The sequence below is a fragment of the Piliocolobus tephrosceles genome, chromosome 9, assembly GCF_002776525.5.
Source record: "Piliocolobus tephrosceles isolate RC106 chromosome 9, ASM277652v3, whole genome shotgun sequence".
In the NCBI taxonomy this organism is placed as follows: domain Eukaryota; kingdom Metazoa; phylum Chordata; class Mammalia; order Primates; family Cercopithecidae; genus Piliocolobus; species Piliocolobus tephrosceles.
The window spans coordinates 50,419,736-50,443,818 of NC_045442.1; the positions used below are offsets into that span (position 1 = coordinate 50,419,736).

At 33.8% G+C, this 24,083-nt stretch overlaps 1 protein-coding gene across 1 annotated transcript in view; it reads right to left on the minus strand.

Annotated features, from left to right (window-relative positions):
* The window catches only part of PCDH15 (protocadherin related 15), a 791,018-nt gene that overhangs the window by 618,757 nt on the left and 148,178 nt on the right, over nucleotides 1-24,083 (minus strand). The window contains exons 2-3 of the mRNA XM_026454840.1: nucleotides 23,947-23,961; nucleotides 23,372-23,437 (exon numbers count right to left, since the gene is read on the minus strand). Of these exons, the coding sequence (XP_026310625.1) occupies nucleotides 23,372-23,437; nucleotides 23,947-23,961 (81 nt within the window). The remainder of the gene's footprint in view (nucleotides 1-23,371; nucleotides 23,438-23,946; nucleotides 23,962-24,083) is intronic.

The window sequence follows — 24,083 nt, forward strand, 5'->3', positions numbered from 1 at the left end:
AAGGAAATGGAAAACAAAAGAGGCAAAGGGTACTATTCTTATTTCAGACAGAACAGTCTTTAAATGCACAATTATTTAAAAAAAAAAGATAAAGAAGGACATTACATAATGATAAAAGATTCAATTCAGCAAGAAGACTTAACTATCTGTAATAGTCTGTTCTTTCACTGCTATAAATAAATACCTGAAACTGGGTAATTTATAAAGAAAAGAGGTTTAGTTGGCTCATGGTTTCACAGTCTATATAGGAAGCATGGGCTGGGAGGACCCAGAAAACTTTCAATCATGATGGAAAGGGAAGTAGGCACACCCTCACATGGTCAGAGGAGGAGTGAGAGTGAAGGGTACTACACACTTTTAAACAACCAGAACTCATGAGAACTTACTGTCTATCACTAGATAAGCAAGGGAGAAATCCGCTCCCATGATGCAATCACCTTCTACCAGGCACCTCCTCCAATATTGGAGATTACATTTCAACATGAAATTTGGGTGGGGACAAGAATTCAAACCATATCACTATCCTAAGTATGTAAGCACCCAACAATGGAGCATCTAGATTAATAAAACAAGTACTTAGAAACCTCTGAAGAGACTTCGATAAACATATAATGATAGTGGGAGACTTCAATACTCCAATGACAGTATTAGACAGATCATTGAGGTAGAAAAGTAGCAAAGATATTTGTGTCCTAGAGTTAACACTTGACCAAATGTACCTAACAGACATCTACAGAACACTCCACACAACAACAATGGAATATGCATCCTTCTCATCTGCACACAGAATATACTCTAACATCAACCACATGCTCAGCTATAAAGCAATTCTCAAGAAATTCAAAAAAAGCAAAATCATACCAACTGCCCTCTCAGACAACAGTGCAGCAAAAATAGAAATCAATACCAAGAACATCACCTAAAACCATAAAACTACATGGAAATTAAACAACTTGCTCCTGAATGACCTTTGAATAAACAATAACATTTGGGCAGAAATTTTTAAAAATTGAAACTAAGGAAAACAAAGATTCAATATGCCAGAATCTCTGGGACACAGCTAAAGCCTTGTTAAGAGGAAGGTTCATAGCACTAAATGCATAAATCAAGAAGTTAGAAAGATCTCAAATTAACCTAACATCACACCAAGAGGAAGTAGGAAAAAATGATCAAACCAACCTGAAAGCTAGCAGAAGTAAAGAAATAACCAAATTAGAGCTGAGTAGAATGAAACCGATATGAAAATTCATACAAAAGAAAAACTATGGAAGGAAGTTTGGTGATTTCTCAAAGAACTTAGAACTAACATTTGACCCAGAAATCCCATTACTGGGTATATACACAAAGGAGCATAAATCTTTCTACCAAAAAGACACATGCACACATATGTTCATTGCATCAGTATTCACTATAGCAAAGAAATGGAATCAGCCCAGATGCCCAACACCAGTGGACTGGATAAAGAAAAGATGATACATATACACCATGGAATACCATGCAGCCATTAAAGAAAAACAAAATTCTTTGCAACAACATTAATGCAGTTGGAGGTCATTATATTAAGCAAATGACCACAGAAACAGAAAATCAAATACCACATGTTTTCACTTACAAGTGGGAGCTAAACATTGAGTACACAAGGAAACAAAGATGGGAACAATAAAAACCAGGGCCTATTTGAAGGGAGAGGGAGGAGGGCAAAGGTCAAATAACTACCTATTGGGTATTGCACTCACTACATTGGTGACAAGGTTATTTGTTCACCAAACCACAGTGACATGCAATTTACCCATGTAATAAACCTGTACATGTATCCTACGAACCTAAAAGTTGAGAATAGACAAAAACAAAAACATATTAACCCCCAAACAATTTATTGTCACTTAGGAGAGGACAGGGGTCTAGGATATGATGATTCACCAAAGGGTCCATAGCCATGCCCGGTGGTTCACACTTGTAATCCCAGCACTTTGGGAGGCTGAGGTGAGCAGATCACTTGAAGTCAGGAGTTCAAGACCAGCCTGGCCAATGTGGTAAAACCCTGCCTCTACTGACAATACAAAAATTATCTGGGTGTGATGATGCATGCCTGTAATTCCAGCTGCTCAGGAAGATGAGGCAAAAGAATTCCTTGAACCCAGGCGACACAGGTTGCTCAGATCGCACCACTGCACTCCAGCCTGGGCAACAGAAGTGAGACTCCATCTCACTTGGAACCAACTCAAATGCCCATCAATGATAGACTGGATAAAGAAAATGTGGCACAAATATACCATGGAATACTATGCAGCCATAAAAAAGATGAGTTTATGTCCTTTGTAGGGACATGGATGAAGCTGGAAACCGTCATTCTCAGGAAACTAACACAGGAACAGAAAACCAAACACCGCATGTTCTCACTCATAAGTGGTAGTTGAACAATGAGAATACATGGACACAGGGAGGGGAACATCACACACCGGGGCCTGTTGCCGGATGGGAGGCAAAGGCAGGGATAGCATTAGGAGAAATACCTAGTGTAGATGAGTTGATGGTATAGCAAGCCACCATGGCACATGTATACCTATGTAACAAACTTGCACTTTCTGTACATGTATCCAAGAAATTAAAGTATAATAAAAAAAAAAAAAAAGAAGTTTCCACAAGATACAAGCAAGGGTGATCATAATGGAACACTTGCACATTGGATATCCAAAGGTACAGGAATGAAAAAGACTTGAGAATATTGGAAAATAAAAAAGATACAATATTCAGAACAAATTAAATTCTCTCTCTAATTTGGCATAAGCAGTCTGCAAAACAGGGGTGTTTTGTTAACAATTCACAGTTTGTAAAATAAATACCACATTATTCCATCTAAAGTGATAATTGATTTCCACAGTGTTAAACCCACAACTTTGAAAATAATTTCATAGTCCGGTCTGATGCCAGAATCCTTATACTTCTTTCTACTTCTTGATTGGTGTATATTTTATAAATATACCCAATGACAAATGACAGCAAAGATCACTATGTTTTACATTCTCCCTTCTACTCTTCTACTTTTTCATTTTTAACTTATTCTTTAATATAAAGTCCTTAAACTCCTTATTTAAAGATATCCAATGCTATGAAAATTTGATGTGTATGCTTCTCCATGATTATACATATACAAGTGTATACTTATATATGATTTGTTTTATGAGATTTTTAAATAATATCATTCTATACATATTAGTCTATGGCTTGGTTTTTAATATGTTATGATAATTCCCAAAGGTATGAAAATACTTGTATTCTCCAATTTTTGCATGCATGCATATCCATATGTAATTATACATGAATCATAGTACATAATGTATGCTGGATTGCTCTTCTTAATATAATATTTTAGCTATTTTTTTCTTCTTCTTTTCTCTTGTTTTTCCTTTTTCTCCTCCTTCTTCTCCTCCTTCCTCTTTTCCTCCTCAGTCTATGGCTTTATCTTCTTTGATCAGACCACTCCTTCTTCTGGCTAACAAGTGTGGAATGATTCAAACAATGGGTCAAGCAGATATGTTGCCTAGAGCAAGATAACATTCCCTCACTTGTAAAACGAGGATAAGCGTAGGCCTACATTTGAGGTTTTGCTATTAGAATATATATTCATATACAAAAATGCTTAACATAATGCTTGGCACATAAAGAGAATATAATCAGTGTAAGCGGTTATTAACTGCCCTTCTTATCTTTCAAGCCATTCTATTTATATTTTTCACTTGTATCATGGTGTTACAGTTAAAACAGCCTTTTCTGTATTCCTTAAATTGGCCAAGCTTTCTCTTGCCTTAGGGCTTTTGTATTGGTTGTTTTACTCTTAGGTATTTTATTATGAACTTACTTATGCATCTTTTTCTGTTTCATTTTACCCTCTAACCTATTAGAAATAAGTTCTATAAAAGTTGGAGACTGGTTTGTTTTGTTCTACACTATGTCTCTATAGCCTAATATCATGTATGACACAGAGTTTATGGTTTAACATGTACTTGTTGGATGACTGTAAAACTCCATTTGATATTTAGCACCAGAGTAACCCATAAAGATAGGTATTATTCCCTCAATTTTATAAATAATAAAAGTACAACAATGAGGCTAAATGTTTTATTGATAGTTAAGTTGGTGAATTGAGCTTGAATCCAGTTTCCTTTTCTCTGTGTTGTATTCTTTCCACTGTTTCCTTTATGTTATGCATTTTTAAAATACACATAAAATTAGCTTTATGAGATCGTAAATATGTTCAAATAATGCACTTTACTGTCTCTATGTAACAATTATAATCTCACAATAAGTATACAATATGGGCTGGGCGCGGTGGCTCAAGCCTGTAATCCCAGCACTTTGGGAGGCCGAGACGGGTGGATCACGAGGTCAGGAGATCGAGACCATCCTGGCTAACACCGTGAAACCCCGTCTCTACTAAAAAATACAAAAAACTAGCCGGGTGAGGTGGCCGGCGCCTGTAGTCCCAGCTACTCGGGAGGCTGAGGCAGGAGAATGGCGTAAACCCGGGAGGCGGAGCTTGCAGTGAGCTGAGATCCGGCCACTGCACTCCAGCCTGGGCGATAGAGCGAGACTCCGTCTCAAAAAAAAAAAAAAAAAAAAAAAAAAAAGTATACAATATGCATTTGTTATTACTAATGATTCTCTCCCCTTCATGGGTTTATGCTTTTTCTAAATGTATATTTGTCTAGTACATATGTGCAAAATATATAATATGTGTAAAATATCCTTTTCTAAGCTTGCTATAAAATCTTACTTGTTTATTTAGGTGCTGATAGTTAAAGTTAATTTGGCAACAGGTATGCACAGGATGTCTCTGAAACCCTTGGAAGACACTGATGGTTTATAAACTTCAACTGTCAGCAGATTGAAAGCAAATCCCAGGCCAAATATATATGTGTGTGTGTGTGTGTGAGTTTATATATGTGTAAAATATTATGTTTATATACAATATATAAAATATTATATAATATGTACATGTTTTATATCTTGTATGTAAGGCATAAGACAATACAGAAAGAATATGTTTAATACAACAGAAATTCGAAATAGGAAAGCTATTGCTTGTAAAACAAGGGAGGCTATGGTAATTGCTGTGCTGAGTAATGATGACCAAGATAACATAAGCGGGATATTTCAGCCAGAAATACGAACAAAAGCAGAATAGATAGAACATTTTTTTAAAAAATATTGAAAGCTACTGCTTAGAGTAGACTTGTCTCACATAGCTGTACTGAGGTGAAACTAAAGCAAGAGATCTTTGGAAATTTTCTCTTGAGACAAATAAGAATTGACCTAGCAATGTACAGCATGCACCCTTCAAATCATCAGGCTGGCAAAAATCATGGTTTGTATAATACTTGACATCGAAAGTTAACCTCTTTTTTTATTTATAATTAGAGACAAATGAAGAATTATGTAGAATGTGAGGCAACAAGGGGTATTTCGATTGTTCTTTCAACACTTAAAGACCTGGAATGTCTGGTCCCTTTTCTCCATTTCTACTGTAATAAAGGCAGTTCAGATTCTCATCATTTAATCCCTGGACCAAAACAGGATCCCCACAACTTGTTCCCCTGATGCCTGAGGCCAATGCACAATGTCTGGAATTTTCCTCTTAAATGTGAACTGACCGTGGTGGTCCAATGCTAAAATCTCACTTCAGGCTCCTAGTGAAGAACTGTTAGCTCTTGGCTAATATCACGTTTCTCTTGGACAGCTCGCATATTCATAGTCGTCTTCTAATCTTAAAATACACATACATTCACTCAGTAAGCTTGTAAAAATGTATGTCGTTGGACCTCAAATTCAAAGATTCTAATTCCATATTTCTTGGATGTGACTTGGCAATTTACTTTTAAACACATGCTCCAGCAAGTGAAATAAATGACTACATAGGCATGAAGAACTACTTAGGTGCCCTAAACACCCTGGTATTTTACAACTATTTGCCAAGAACATCTTCCCTGACAACTTGATCTTTTTTTCTTGGAAAATTGATATAAATTCCTCACAACCCGGTTCAGGTATTGTTCAGGTACTGATTCCTTCTCCAAGCTTTCCCTCATTCCTCCTTCCCCCTACTAGATGGTTAACAGATTCATTTTCTGTATTAATTCTGTGTCTTGCAGATACTTATTTTACTGCCTATTTTATATTTTGGTTTTATTGTCATCTTCAAAAATAAAGTGTAACCTCTTGAAGGGTTGAAAATTACTTTGGTATTATTAGTTAGCAAACTATTTGGCACATGTTATTGAAGAATAAATAATTGCTGAATTTAGCATTTCTCACACTGACCCTAAGAGTAAGGACCAAGTTCTGGTTCTAACATTTTTGTTCATATCATTATATGTAGAGATATAGATATACATATACATATATAAATTTGAACACAGGGTTCTCTTAACATGTATCTTATTAGGTACAGAGGAGAAAGAGCTTGGATGTGTGAAAAGGTAGAGTTGCCATTTTCTCTCTGTACTTCATGATTTTTGGTTCGAGAATATATCTAGAATATCACCAACAGTAAGTAAACTATGCTGGGAAAATCGTTTATAATAGACAGATTTATAATGTCAATTATTAACATACTGCAGACTTTTTCAAATAGGAAAGTTCACTTGGAAATTTAAAAAATGCCAACTGGTCAGTTCTGAGATCAAAGAAATGAAGATTCCTTTGCAATAAAAAGAATCACTTTGTTTTTTGTTTTTTTCCTCAATCTCCACTTCTGCTTATACTGACTGTACCCAAATCAAGGAATTATAAATATTAATCTAGTAACTTCAAATTGAGAATTCATAGCCACTAAAATGGGTTGCCTTAAGAAAATTCTTTTTATCCCTCCATTATCCAAGGTCATATGCCTCTTATCAAAGGAACTACACATATATTACAAAGTTATTTTCACTTTTTCTCATGAATTTCTATGTATACACAGGTCTCTGTATGTAGCCAATAACATATTTAGGGCAAAATGAAAGAAAGGAAGGCAATATTTCCCATGCTCCTAAGTTAAAAATCCCATTTGTCTGTGTGTGATATGGAAATATTTACATGTTATCTGTACAGATTTTGATCATATGCCAAAACATGCCCCCTTCAAGTTCTATCTGCTTTGTACCTCCATATACAATTCAAATAACTTTCAACGTTTTGTGTTTAATAAATTCTCAGCAAATTAACACAGGAACAGAAAACCAAATATTACATGTTCTCACTCATAAGTGGGAGTTGAACAATGAGAACACATGGACACAGGGATTGGAATATCACACATTTTGACCTTTTGGGGGGTGGAGGTCTATAGGAGGGATAGCATTAGGAGAAATACCTAATGTAAATGAGGGTTGATGGGTGCAGCAAACCACCATGGCACGTGTATACCTATGTAACAAAACTGCATGTTCTTCATATGTACCCCAGAACTTAAAGTATAATAATAAAAAAAAGTAAAGACATTTTGTGTTCATATTCTTAAGGCTGTATAAAATTAAGTTATGAACGTTGATCTAACTAAGATGCAACAAATAAAATGATCAGTGATATGGTAGCTCTCCCTTCCTGTAGAGGAGTGATATTATTTAACATGATCATTCTTTAGTGTTAACAATTACTTAAAAAGAAAATTTTGACTCTCATTTGGTATAAGTTTTCTGGAATTGGGTGTTAAAGTGTAACTCATATTGTTAGATATTTTTCATCTTGCATTGTCCATCACACTATCTACTGTATCAAATGCACAGTTCATGACTCAGATCAGCTCTTCTATATATCTGATATATCATAATTTATTAAACTTGAAATTTTTGCATGGAAAATATCACATGTGAGCCACTTGGAACTTTGGAGTATAGTGAGACTTCAACACACTCATTTTTTTTTTTTTTTTCTTAATCCAAATAAAGTACATTGGAAACATGCATACTTGCTTAAAGATCATTTCTATACCGTCAGTATTTAGGTGGATAATTCAAAAGTACTCTACCTAATATAATGTGAATACTAAGGACTAAAAATTTTTATTAAATTTGGAATCTTAATTTTAGAGTTTTTGAGATGAGGGTTTTTGAGAAATTAAATAAAAATTAAATCATTTTCATGTTTGAAAAAATGTATGTGAGAAAGTGTTGATGTTTAGTATTTTTATAAAAATGGAATGACGTATTCTAAAGTGTAAAGAATGCTTATCCTAATATCTAGTAAGTAATCCTTATCATAGAGCCTGAATCCTGTAGTAAATTGCCATTGCTCTGACCTAAATGTTCAATGTTAAAGGTTAACACTATTGGGTCAAATAGAACAACAAAGCAGAAAGACTCCTAAGACATCCTTCAATTGACTAAATTGTGAGTTGGTACTGAATCGCCTACAAAAGCCAGACTGAAAAAAACAATGTTTGCATTTCAGTAAGGTGAATGTAGGAAAGCCAATTATTAACTCATCAGTATTCTTCAGCTTTACTTTCAAAGGGTACGAGACAAAAAAATGAAAGAAGAAAGTACATATAATTTTCTGTGTTTATTCTACTGACTGTGCAAAGGTACCAGGACAGAATAACATTTGGGAAAAAATAAATGTGTATTCATAAATTCAGGAGACAGATATTTTTAAGTCCAAAACATGTTTTTTTTTTTTTAATCAACTGATTAAAAAAATAATAATAAGCAAAGCAGTGGTTATTTCCATATAACCTTAGGCTTTTTGTTAATACCACACAATTCTAATTTTTGCCTTTAGGATTCCTTTAATAATTATGTGGCTAATAAACTATTGCTTTTCCTCAAGCATCTATAAAGAAAAATATGGACTTATTCCTTATGAGAACATTTCAGAGTATTATTAGAAGCATCTGTCTTGCACTTTACACTGTGAAAGCACTTTAATGATCTCACATTGTTTGGAAATCCCAATGAGCTTTTGAGATAAATCTCCTAGCTTTATCATTTTACAGATTTTCATTTAAATAATATTAATCATTTTATTCCTGCATAGATTATTTAATATATTTAATACATATATAATTTATATAAAAATGTATGCTATATATACATGTCTCATATGCATGCTTTTTAATGCTTTTACATTTTTTTCTTAGTATTTTATTTTATAATCAGTGCTTTATGAAAGGATGCATTCCTTTTGAAAACTATGCTTTCTTCAGCTACTAGGAACATGGTATGGTATATGGAAAGAAAAAATGAAAACCTCTGACAATACTTGTAGCTAATATTCGTTAGGTTATTTTTGCTTCATAAAGTATATAACAAATTTACATGCATTTTACTCATATGATCTGTCACATCAAGCACTAATGGCTGATATGTTATTGCTCCTATTTAACAGATGAGAGTACTGAAGCATAAAAAGGTAAGTTTCCCAAGCAAGTAAGCAAGTACGAGTCAAAGTCTGAAACATAACAGTGTGTCCATGGAATCTGATTTTTAAATACTGTTAATCACTTTAACAGCACTAATTTGGCAACAACTTATTTATAACTGCTTCCTTTCTCTTAGCCTCAATTTCTCCATATTAAAATTTCAGTGTGAGTATTGCCACTTTTAGGATACCCATAGCACAAATACTGTGTCTAAATGAGTGATTATCTTAGTACTGAGAGTAATGGTGCCGATAATAATAGTTTCCATTTACTAAGCCTCTACTGTGTACCAGGAACATTGTGAACTTTACTTCCTCTAACCTGCATAACACATCTGCAAGATGAACCTTTCCCTTTTTATAGTTAGAAAAATTAAGAATCAGAGAGATTAATTTTCCCAAGATCATGTAACTAGGACATAGAATGTCTGGAGTTACCATCCTACTGTATGTAACTCAAAGATATTCGTTTTCTTATCACCAACTATTGTAAGTAACTTTTTTTTTTTTTTTTTTTTTTTTTTTTTTTTAAAAATCAAAAACCTTTCAGCATGCTTAAGGGCAATGCTCTTGAAATCAATATATTATCATTGAATTAAAAACAAGAAAAAAACTGGGCAGTCCTCAGTCGTACTCTAGTACAGATGCTCTTCGACTTATGATGAGATTGTATTCAATAAACCCATCATAAGTTAAAATACCCTAAGTCTAAAATGAATTTCATCTACCCAACCTACTAAATGTCATAGCATAACACAGCCTACCTTCAATGTGTTCAGACCACTTATATTGGCCTACATTTGGGGAAAATCAAATGCCTATTTCATAAATAAGTACTGAATATCTGATATGATTCATTGAATATGGCACTGAAGTGAAAAACAGAATGGTTATATGGGTGCTCATTATTCATGTACACAACTGAAAGCACAGTAGACCTAAAGAGTATTCGAAGCATCGAACTACAATTAATTTCTGGATGATGGAGATGCTACAGCAACAAAGTCATCAATTTCTCCTCCTTCTGATGAGGTTCAAAATTAGCTGGTACAGGTTGAGTAACCCTTATCTGAAATGCCTGGGGTAAGAAGTGTTTCAGATTTCAGATTTTTTTGAATATTGGAATATTTGTATTACATAATGAGATATCATGGAAAGGTGACCCACGTCAAAATGCAAACTCATTTACATTTCATGTACACACACACAGCCTAAAGGTAATTTTATACAATATTTTAAATATTTTTTTGATATTTTTACATGAAGTCATGTGTTGAATTTTCTGTCTATGACATCATATTGGTACTCAAAAATTTTCAGAATTTAGAGAATTTCAGATTTCAAATTTTCAGATTAGGGATGTTCCACCTATAGAAGAAACTGGTTACTGAAACTTATTGATGGTCTAGAGTTTGATGTGGTTTGCTGTGTCCCCACCCAAATCTCATCTTGAATTGTAGCTCCCATAATTTCCACGTGTTGTGGGAGAGACCCAGTCCGAGATAATTGAATCATGGGGGCGGTTTCCCCCATACTGTTCTCGTGGTAGTGTATAAGTCTCACGAGATCTGATGGTTTTATACGGGGTTTCCCCTTTCACTTGGCTCTCATTTTCTCTCTTGTCTGCAACCAAGAAAGATGTGCTTTTCGTCTTCCACCATGATTGTGAGGCCTCCCCAGCCACGTGGAACTGTGAGTCTATCAAACCTCTTTTTTCTGAATTCACAGTGTTCTTTGGAAAGATATCAAGTTTTGACTGTACCGCTTATTTCTTATTATTACATATCTTTCTGTAACAAGCAAGAGCATTTTGTCCCTGCCTGTCAGTTCTTAGGAGTCTCTCCTAATTGACGTACCATTTCTTTAACATCTGTATGACACTGCTGATAGCAGCAAAGGCCTCCACAGGTTTCTTCATCGTACACTTTCTTGGTTCCTCGTGTTTAACTTCTTCCTCTGCCTCAGCTTCTTTACTTCTTTCTTCCTACAGTTTTATCACTCGAAAACTCAATGCCAACAAACTCATGAATATTCTCTTCATCAATACCCAATTCTAGCTCTTTCTCAAGTGCTAATAACTTGTTACCTACTATTTCATCAACAGCACAGTCTTTGTTAAAGCTTTTGAATGTGTTCACATATGTCTTCAAAACTTTCTTCTACATGCTGATCATGCATTGCTGTGTGACTTCTTCCCATGCAGTTGCGATGTTCTGGATGGCACTTAGGATGTAAAAACTTTTCCAAAATACTTGGAAGGGAGCTATTGCTCCTTGTGCCATTGGTTGAATGAATGTGGTTTTGTTTAGTTTCAAATACCTAGTCAAAAAAAATTGCTTTTATTTCTGTTTGTTTACTCACTTTTCCTGATTGTCTTTATGCAGAGCCCTCAAGAGGTTAGTGGTAAATTCAAACCCTTGATGTCAGCAGAACTTTGAGCAGTATATTTGGTTATTCATTTCTCCTGAAAAGAGTGATAGCCAAAGAGCATATCTACCCTGATGCACTGGGAAAAGTTTTCTTTTTTTTTTTTTTTTTTGAGACAGATTCTCTCTGTCGCCCAGGCTGGAGTGCAGGGGCGCTATTTCGGCTCACTGCAAGCTCCGCCTCCCGGGTTCAAGCCATTCTCCTGCCTCAGCCTCCTGAGTAGCTGAGACTACAGGCACCCGCCACCATGCCTGGCTAATTTTTTGTATTTTTAGTAGAGATGGGGTTTCACTGTGGTCTCGATCTCCTGACCTTGTGATCCGCCCGCCTCAGCCTCCCAAAGTTCTGGGATTACAGACGTGAGCCACCACGCCTGGCTGGGAAAAGTTAATAGTTTGGCTGACAGTACTTGAACACAATTGGAGCATCTGTGACAGGGAGGTCTGAAGAAGATATATGTGATTAATTCTCTCTACTTGGGTACAGAGCTTAAAGACATTTGTGTCACATGTAGGTGCTAACCAAAGAGTAACTTCAGCAGATGGATAAGTGAAACCATTTGTAGGAGATCAAGTGAGTCCTCTTAGTACTCCCTTGTGTTGTGATCAAAGTTATTGGAAAACTTTAATAGACTAACACAGGAAGAACTACTAATGGCCAACACGCTTCAGGAACAAACTTTCAGGTCATTGTATTAGACAAAAGACCTGATGATCTGGTTAAAATAAAGGTAATAATGAAATAGGTGGTACAAGAAGGAAGCTATAAACAAGGTATGACCATGTGACCAATTGCAAACATAAGAATTGTGATAATTATGAAAAGTTCTTTCTTATTTTGGTGTGAATATATTTCAAAAAGGTTAACCAAATTTTCCCTTTTTTCCACTTCTCCTGCCATCCCACATAAAAATATAATAGTAATTAACTTTATGTCACCGTATTTAACTTACACGATACTAAAGAGAGAGAGGTGTATCAGAAGAGGAATGAACATCGCCCACTGGTGAATAAATGACTTCAGTGAGATTGTATCCACTTTCGGAGTGACGGTTAGTGTGCTTTCAGTTGGTAGAAGGATAGATGTGTCATCTTGGAAAGAAGCATTATTTTACCATTATCTTTATTTGGAATGTAAACATGATTTAAAATGGAATAGATTGATGTCAGTTTGAGGGGTAAATGTTAGTGAAACCACATTTTTAAGAATAATTTTTTTCCTGTTAAAATTGCTGCGGCACCCATTGTACCTTGTGTGGGTATCCTGTTCTACTTTAGCTCTCCCGTACTGTTGCTGATTTGCTGACTTCCCTTGTCAGTATAAAGTAGTTAGTAGCATACAGGTTAAAGGTGGTAACAGATATGGGTTACAATTATTGTTCCCATGGATTCTAGTTTGGCTTCATGGACATCAGGTTTCCCTCACTCTCCTCTGCTTCGCACTAACTTTTCCTCCCCAACTGCCAGCCTAGATGACCTGCAGCTTCTTCACACCTACTACCAGAAACAGAGAATAGCACTTCACAGATTGCTACGTCAGATACCAGTTTTATAGAGTTGATTTTCTACAGAAAATCTTGATTCATATTGATTATCATGTTATTTATTTCCATATTAAGTCTCAACTGATGTATTCAGTTTATGTGATATATCATAAGATCATTTTATGCATAATGCATTTGGGTGATCATATTAAATTTTGAAAAGACTCTTTAAACTCCTGGAATTTTAACTCTCAATCTCAAACCAAACACATATGCAGCCAAACTTTCTAAAATATGATTGAAATAGATTTATATATCTACTATACATTTAGGTTCAAATTTCCTCTATACATGTTTAAGAGCATTGTTTAATACAAGTCCCTGGATATGTTTTCTATGACCCCAAAATGCTTTGAAATTATGGGTCAAATAAAGTATGCCAGTGCTTACATATTTTTTTCTTTGGGGGAGTGTTTTCAAATGAACTCTGAAGCCCAGTTGGACACTAACCAAACATTTAAGAAAACATACCATAACCCTTATCTCGATTTTATAAAAGCACTAATACCTGCTAATCAAGCTCAATAATTAAAGCCCAGAGATTTCATCTTTCAAATTCCAAGTTGATATTTGGTGTTGTTATTTATAATGTCCAAAGCCAACAATCTATTTCTTAAGAGAAAATTCAAAACACCCCTTCTAGGGTTCTTGACCTCCAGATATCTTTCTGTCCACTAAGATGTCAAATAAAACATAAAGTTTCCATGATATAAATTTAATATAGATTACTGAAATTTGAATAAGAATTCTTATTAAATTTAAAAATACAGAATATGCTTTCTTCACTAGTGTAGATGCAGGTATGGTTTTGGGAAACCTATCATAGCTTGAATTTTTAAAAAATCTATTGATTTTTGAACATGGTATAGATATTTCTGGCATTGTGTGTGTGTGTGTATGTGTGTGTGTGTATTATTGGGGGATGATGCGTATATGTCTACCAATTAACTGTACATGCAATATCTTGCTATCCGATAAAAATGGCATTATCTTTCATTTTAATTTTTAATGAATAAAGGGTTATCAAAATATAGTTACTACTTCTGAAATTTTAATTTTAATTTTAAATTAGAAATGTCAAATTGCAATGGCTTTTATTCTCATTTCATGAACTGCAAACTCATATGACATATTGATGTTAAATCATTTGCAGTTTCTTCGAGTATTTAAATCAAAAATATTTACTCATGCAGAATAATTATATTTTAAAATTACTAACACGTGGAATAGACAGCAAATTATTAATGAAAGTAAAATTTGACTTTCTGTTATTTTCTTTAATTCAAAATATTATATTCTGTCTAATTATACTCTTTAAAAATATCATTTCATGATGCATGTGTCTACTTTATCTAACTTCCCTTAAAGGCTAAAAGACCTAAGTGAAGATTTTACCATCAAAAGTTAAAAACTAAAGTGAACCATTTTCCAAGAATTAGACAGTATTTTTACACAGTCATTAAATCATACCACATGACAAGGCTGATAAACTTCATCTGTCATATGAAATTATCTAATACCCCAAAATAACTAAAATAAAATATAATTTTATAAATTTACCTGGTTATCTGAATAATCAGGTTTTTCATTTTATGAAATACTCTTAAATGTAAAAAACATTTAAAAAATATGAATACATAAAATATGCATATTTTATTCTTTAATTTGTGATGATATGGGTTTTAAAATACTTTAGTGTTAGATTTATTTTTCTTTGATTTGGCCGAATATTCAGTTTCATTTATTTATTTATTTATTTATGAGATATAGTCTCACTCTGTCAATTGGGCTGGAGTGCAGTGGTGCAATCTGGGCTCACTGCAAATTGTGCCTCCTGGGTTTAAGCAATTCTTGGGCCTTGGCCTCCCAAGTAGCTGGGATTACAGGTGCACGCCCCCATGCCTGGCTAAAATAATATTCAGTATTATTTTATATGTATACATACAAACACATCAGCATTCCCTCACATTAGAATACTGTTATATTGTTTTCTATAATTTCAAAAAAACATCTTAGAGAACACAAAAAGAAATTTTTGTCATCATTGTAGACACGGTAATTCAAGCAAAAAAAATACTTGAAATTAAAAAGAATCACACTACTTATTTTTATACATGCAAGGTGAATTTCAATTAAGAGTTAATTATGTTAAAAAATCTTAATCATAGTAATACTCCAAACTATCCTAAATAGGCAGGTAAGTCTCATTTAAGTCCCTTGCAGCTGTTATTTGTGAAATTCATGTTAATGTTAGTGGTTCAGTTACTCAAACAATAGCACTTGAAATGCCTACTATGTACCAGGAGCAATTCTTGGATTATAGCAATGAATCAAAAAATATAGTCTTTGCCCTCACCGAAATTGCAATTTAATATAATGATCCAAATATTCTCTATTCTGAGATAAAAGGTGCTGACAGTTGTTTGCAGAAAAATATTAGCCACAGGCTTGCAGGTGTGTCTTATCCCTAGAGTGTGTCTTTGTATTTACAGGCTTACAAAATTCTTTTTACAGGGAATTCTTCTTGTTTTCTGACCACTTTGTTAACATAAAAACAATTATATGTTTTATTCGTGTAATAAGATTTACAGAAGACATTTCTTTTACATATTGTTAAAATGTTAGTGCTATCTCTGATCAACTATATCACAGAATGAAGAAGGCACATCTTTGTGTAGTCTTAAGTTTAACTAATAGTCAATAATTGAAAAACTCAAAAGTAAGGTAATCTTAGAATCCTAAAGAAAACATATATATAATCATAGTAATGTTCACACAGTTTCCTATCAGTGTTTTATTTGCCAACAATAATAAAGACTTTATATAAAATAGTTATTTTTAATCAGAGAAATATATAAAGTTCACAATGTAGGATTATGTGAAAGGATAATAATTATATGTTAATTTTAAATTGCTGGTATTTTAGTTAACTAAAAATCTGTCATGAGTATTAACTGATTTACCTCTCCTGAAAAAAAAATGAAAGCAAGGAGTAGCATATAGTTAATGTTTTTAAGAAAGCATGAACAAGTATGAAGAAGAAATATATTTTGTGAGATTTAGCTGGAATTTGAAATTGGCTAAAATTGAAAAAATTGTTTTTCTCCTGGGATTCAAAATAGACTTCAAAAAATAGTTTTAACTGAAACAAATCTATTTATTGTGACATATTATTTCAAATACATCAAGGTTCAAGGTGTCAAAAGAATATTTAAATAATACAAATAAAACATTTACTTACCAAAACTTTAATATTTGCTATGCAATACAGAATGGAAATTCTACTAGAGGTATCAATTGATAATCAGTAATAGAAAAACAGAAAGAAAACATTTGTTATAACAGCATTCCATAAAACATACTCATTGGAAAGAAATTTTAAATTGATTATTTCCAAGATCTGGTAGAGTCTCAAGTGTAGCATGAAAATTAATCACTTACTGTTTTTAAGTCATTTATAATATTTAATCTGACTGTTGTCAATAAGATCCATCATATCTCTAAATAAACCCTTGTAAAGATACTGAATAAACTCCATAGAGAATACTGATGGGATGTTATTTGCTGTTTTCTCACAAATAATGCTCACACCTTGCCTGTCCCAAAGTACTAAGATAAAACCTAGCACATTAATCAATTTTCACCAACATATATTCAATAAAGAAGATCATTTTGTCAAGCAAAGTACATATGTTTGTAAGGATGTATCTGAAATGTGAAGCTGCTATTATTGAATCTTCCCTCTTTATTAATGATTTTTTTTAAGAGAATGTAATATAACAAAAATCACTTGTTAATTTTGATGGTACCACACTATTACATTTTCTGACACTAAATATTACTTTACAATAGAAATCCATCATGTTCATATTGACCTTTGAGATGACTGCAATAATCCTCTACTATATGTTAAATGAGGCAGTGATACCACTGAGCCAAACTGAATGACTTAATGCATTTTCTGTTTTTTTCTGAGTAAAACATATTTTTAAAGAATAAGGTTATCTGTGATTGTGAACAAACATATCTATACACAGTTGTGAATCTGAATTTTTAATTATGTAGTTCTAGGACATTGAATGAAAGATGAAAAAAGAATTATTCTTTGTAAACTGTATGTTGCTAGATGAGGTCACCATCAACTGATTTGTTGACAAATCAATTAAAAAGTCAAAAACATTTTTGACTAATCTACATGCATTCAATCAACACCCATCTTCTGTATTGCAATCACATTTGCTCTTTCTCATCTCCTCCAGCTATCTTCTTGCCATTTGTTAAACTTATCAGTCATATTCATCTTCTGAGTCTTTGAATTTATTCCTCTGTCTATAATGTGAATTCCCTGGGTGAATGCATGGCTCAGATCTTCAGTCTGAACTTTATATAGTTTTGCTCAAATGTAATTTCCTCAAAGAAACAAGTCCTCTATCTGAAACAGCGTCACTGCCTCCTCAGTTGTTCATCACTCCTTGGTTTCTCGCTCTGTTTCATTTTTTCTCCCTATAGTTACCTGTCTCTACCTCCATGTGCAAAGCGGTTTTGCCTGTTTCCTTCTCTGATGCATCATCAGTACCCCAACAGATTCTCACACAGTACAGGGTGTCGATAATCATACCTTGAATAAACAACTAAGTAAATAAATGATTAATGAAATGATTGATTGATTGAACAACAAAATTACGTATTGGGCATGTGTTCAAGATTGTCTGTAATAGGGAATGAGAGAATTGCAAGCAGGTGGTCTTCACTTATATTCTAGGTCAGCTACTTTGTTGTAAAAATGAAGACAAGTTTGGGAGAATAATTTTGCTCCTATACTTTGACTAGGAACTATTGTCTTTCTTACTCAAAACCAACTTAAGAAGCAACCCTCTCAACCATACCCAAGTCTGACAACTCAAAGCGCTGCTCTGTAAAATTGGAAATTTTCAAAAGCAAACATAGAGTTGATAGTAAAAGCAATATCCTCGTTTTCAATGTGTCCTGAGGTACATGAAAAGAGCTTAGTGCCAACCAGGTCAGGGTCAGCATTTTTGGCTTGAGAACCAAGGATTACTGCATGACAAAATGGAGAATCTAGAAAGCAAAAACTTGAATCAATGGCAAAAAAATCTTGATTCTTGTCATCAATGGCAAGTTGCTTTGGTGGATTTTTTAAAAAGCACCCAATAGGCCAGGTGTGGTGGCTCACACTTGTAATCCCAGATTACTAGGCGAGCAGATCACAAGGTCAAAAGATTGAGACCATCTGGCCAACATGGTGAAACCCCGTCTATACTAAAAATACAAAAATTAGCTGGGCGTGGTGACACATGCCTCTAGTCCCAGCTACTCGGGAGGCTGAGGCAAGAGAATAGCTTGAACCCGGGAGGCAGAAGTTGCAATGAGCCAAGATCAAGCCACTGCACTCCAGCCTGGGCGACAGACTCCATCTCAAAAAACAAACAAACAAACAACAAAAAAACAAAACCAAAAAATAAAATAAAAAAACACTCAATATATTAGTATATATCTACACTTTGCTGAATAAACCCATTTGAATTTAATAAAAAGTAGTGTGCTTTAACAGTACATAGATTATAACACTTTCATAAAACTTTTATTATTGAGTATACTTAAGAGATTCATTTCTATTTATACTGAAAAGTAAGTATACATACTTTGTTTAAACTACACTACCTGAAATAAATATAAAAAAATGTTCATTTTAGTATATATGTCAAATTTGTATGAAGTAGTCATGGATGAAGAGATATCAAGTACTTTCATATTCATTAAATCACATGACATCACTTACATTTCATTGAATTACATAAGTAATTTAATTTAGGAATAGTTGGCATTTGAATATTTGTTTTGAAAACTGCTGTAGGAAATATTTTAAGTCCAAAAAATGTTTCAAGATAGTTTTTGATTTACAATTTTTATCTAGTAATTGCTAAGAACCTTTATACTGTTGATTACTGCACTCTATTCAAAAATGAAGGTAGTGATCAGATTTTCCATGTCTTAACAGGTAAGAAACTCACAGCAGAATTGGCTCAGTAACACAAATCAGTAATCTAACAGTCAATATTTGATCATAAGGAAAGGAAGAAGTGAAATAACTGTTTATGGTAAAAGGAAATTTAGAGAAGAAGGGCCTTGAAGAAAAGGAATGGTAAAATCTAAGACCTTGAGAGAACCCGTGTAAGGAAGAGAGGATGGAGAAATACTGCTTAGGAAAGTTCTGTATGGAGAAATTTTTCATGAGCTTTACTTCAAAGCCAGTAATTGAACTTTGGGGCTTCCTCCATTCTTACATCGATAAATTTCTACAAGCAACTCACTCCCCAAATAACTTTTTAAAAATTGTACAATCTAAATGTAAACTTCTTCATTGAGTCCATCATGGCATCCTTGGTTGCTGTTGCTTTCAAATTATGGAGATACCTCAGAATTACCTTTCATTTCCCAAATTTACTAAGAGTGTGCAATATATTTTAAACTTTAAATTCACAAAGCTCCTTTAGGGTGGGTCTTCTAATCTTTCATGTAGTGATATCCTTTTGCCTCTGAATCTGTCCATTTCTTTACAGTCACAGTGGTGTGTTCTAACCGTGACTTAAAATCATTTTCTCCTTCTCTTTACGTAGCAGTGCCTGTACACTTCAGTAGATTCTGAGAATTAGTTTGAATGAGTGGTTCCAAAGTCTGTTTAATGTCAATCTATAGTTGCTGTAAAGCAGCCAAGGACTCTGATGTGGCTGGCACTCAGTGGCAGGTCTTTAAATGTCCCAGAGTAACTGTCCCCACCTCTCTCCTTCAGTAAGGCTTCAATGCTAAAAGCCTCGTAGAGTCAAGAGAAACTAGAAAATATCTGTTCAGAAAGATATTTTAGACATGCTCATTTAATTAAACATAGATAATGTGATCTGTTTCTCAAATGCATTCTCCCCTCAAAATGAAATTACATACTAAATACATTCTACATGCTAGTTCAAGAGCTTTCTGGTGGTAGTCAGGAACCAACATATCTCTTTGTGTGCCCACTTTGCCCCTTTACAATGTAAGCTTAGTATTACCAGTAGTTGTGATGAAAATAATCTCTTGCTCAGCCCAAGATGATGTAATGGATCTGTCATTAAGGTGCTGCTGAGGACAAAGATCAGGAAGCGAAAGCATCTAACAGAGATCAGGGTGAGAAGGAAGCTTGCACATATGTATAAATGCACTTGACATATATATTCACAAAGAATATTTCCATCCCACAAATTATAAAAGTCTTTGAAAGATAGAGATGTGTATAAATAAGTGTTCTATAAATGTAGCTCAATGACTTACATAAACAATTAGCTATAATTTAAAAAAAAATGAGCTATTTAGATGCTTTGCTTTAGTAGTGAATGTATTTAGCTACAGAGATTGTTTAGCAATAGACATCAGTTAAGTGAGCCACAGGCAAGTTGATTTGAAGTAAATTTAGTAATTTAGCTGATTAAAGATTTGTTAAGCCTTTCTTTTCAAAGAAGCCTTAAAGCCTTTAAAACTGAGTGCTTATCATTCTGGTAAAATAGGAAACCCACATGTTTTATTACTACCAATTAAAAGATACTGGAAATGAGAAATTAAGAGAGTACAGACCAAGGCTAAAAATAACTATTTCTTTTCTTTACTTTCTGTTTTTCAGACAGGATCTCACTCTGCTGCCCATGCTTCAGTGCAGTGGAACGATCACAGCTTACTACAACCTCCCCTCCAGGCCTCCCAGGTTCAAGTGATTCTCGTGCCTCAGCCTCCCAAGTAGCTAGGACTATGAGTGGGTGCCACCACACTTGACTAATTTTTGTATTTTTAGTAGAAACAGGGTCTTGCTATGTTGGCCAGGCTGGTCTTGAACTCCTGAGCTCTAGCAATCCAGCCACCTCAGCTTCCCAACATGGTGGGACTATAGGTATGAGCCACCCAACATGGCCAAAAATAACTGTGTCACTGGGAAGTTTAGATTGCCTAAAGAAAAATACAAAAACATTTGCATAGATTTTTCCCTTAGATTTTTAAGACAAGAATGATTAAAACACTACATTATAATATCTGGCAGAGGTTCATTTGATCATCATATTTTTAGAAATTTAATGCAAAAGAGAAATGCAAATACTCTAGATCGGTATTTATACTTCTTGTGGTGACACTTAAATAACTCTGGCAGCTTTCTGAGTAGCTGGCAGCTTCTACAAAATAAGCCAAGTAAGGAGCACAACATTACTACACTATATCATGTCATTTTCTTCTAAAACAGAAATATTGAACTTTCACCACATGCTACTGTACAGCAATGCTATGGCAACATCTTCGTAGAGTTCCTACGCTCCTTGGAAAAGTAGGATCTAATCAGCACAAAAGGAAATAAACTATCATCATTGCTGTTGCTATAATTACCTAGTTGGCAAAATAAGCTCTATACAGAATCACACATTAAAACAAATTTGCTTAGGAAAACTAAATGTTTTATTTCAGCTCAGCTTGTATTTTCAAGTGAATTGGTTAACAATTAGAAAAGAAATTGTTGATAAACATTGTATTACGTTTATTGAATTTTTATTTCTGGTTAAAAAGGTTAACTGCTTTCGCTGTGGAATATTTAGAAAATATAAATTTCTTTCTTTAAAAATAGTTAACCATAAGGAAGCCGTAATTCATCATTAGAAGACAGAAGCTTTCTTTGTATATCTTTTACTTTATAGTATTTTGATATTTTTTCTCTACTGTAGACACATTTGGGATTTATTTCCTACTTATATAAATGCATCATAATAACTCTAATGCCATAGGATTTTATTATCAATAAGGATAGATTTTAAAAAACAAAATCAAAATGTTCACATTTTTGTAATTACTTAACGTGGCAAACATTTTGTTGATACTTAAATTTGTTTAAACAGAGGCCAACAGTACTGTAGCTATTTCTGAGTGATTTCAAAGAATGTGCGGGAATATACGTCTGTGTCAATTCTTTAAAGGAGTAAAAGGAGCATCTGTAATGCAGCACAATTAATCATGAAGAACTAAACTGATGCAGGAATTGCCTGTACACGTTTTCAAAGTACATGCAGATGTGTAGATTGAATTACAAGAAAAAGATCACTTTCTAATAAGGCAATTGACATAATTATTTTGTAAAAAATACAAAAGTGCAAGAAAATACTTTAGAATAAATATTAAGTACAAGCTTAATGGAAGAGTCTGTCATGTAATCAGCAGACAAAATGAGCCACAGACCACATTTACATACTTAGTTTAAAATAGAAACAGAGTCCCAAGAGATAACCATTTTACTGCTGCCCAGTTGAGGAGAAAACCATTTAAATACTTCTACATTAAAGTTCAGAGAGTCAAGGCGGCTGCTGCAGAACAAAAACACTAATGATAAGGGAAAAAAAAGTTTTCCCAAAGAGGAACTTGATATGAATTAGATATTGTTAATTACTTCAGACGGCTCAAGTGAAAATTCAGACTTCTTTCTCGCTCTTGGCCTTATTTCATGTTCTCACTTTCTAAGCACAGTTGGTTTTCATGTTAATCAGGCACAATCACCATGTCTAATCGACTGTGGATCTAGATCCTTACCAGATCCCCGCCAATATAAGTTAGCAGTGTAACGCTTATTTTATGGTCCATTTCTTTGGAGGAATACGTTGTGTTTCAGTTAGATGACTATATACATGACACTCAACTTCCAGTCCATATCTGGATGCATTCTTGAGTTGACTCTGAATCAAATAATTTCTTCTAAATCAAAACTAAATATTTATATTAATCGAATGAGGCTTTTATAATGTATTCCAAGTAAAGCATGAATTTCCAGAGAATGGCATAATTGAAACCCATACTAGAGGGGAATTATTCATGGATTTGGGTTGAAACTTTCATCTTAGTACCTCTACTTATAGCAGATTGAGAATCAAAATCTGAAGAAAATTCTCTTAGATAAGACATTTGTAAAATAAAAAACTCACTCACCATTCCGACTCTCTTCATCAATTGCAACTATGGTAGCTGGAGGTCCTCCTCTAGCTAGTTTGCAATCTAAAGAGAGAAAATAACGAAAAGTAAGAATTGACTGCAGGGGCACACACACTGAGAAAAAATTCATTGAGATGTATATTAATATTTAAAAAGGAAAAATCTTGCAACCTAATTAATATGCATCACTACTTTTATTATTATTTTAAAATATTTTATAATAACGACATAGATTCCTTACCACATCATAATACAGTCACTTTGTGCACCACAAACTACTCAAATCTTACTGAGAAAACACCAGCAGGCACCACTGGAGAGTGGAAGTCCTTCAGGACAGAGATAATGTGATGGAAATGTAACCCAAAGAAATAACATAAAGGGATGATTAACAAGGATAAATTGTAATTAAAGCATCACAACAGAAACAAACATAATTGGACTTTAATTGTGATAAAGGGTCTAATTAGAGAGAGTGAATAGAATTTTAATAATGTTCTAAAGAGAATGAAACAAAGACAGACAAGCAATGCTCATGAAGTTGTTTGGGGTTTTTATTTTTGTCATCTTACCCTCATATTGCCAGTCTGGAGTCAAAAGTATAGAGTCATCAATGGAAGCAGATCAGAAAAATGGAAGAAAGAAAGGAAGAGAGAATATATGTATATATTTAGTGAGAGATTTAAAGATATAAAAAGCATTATACCGT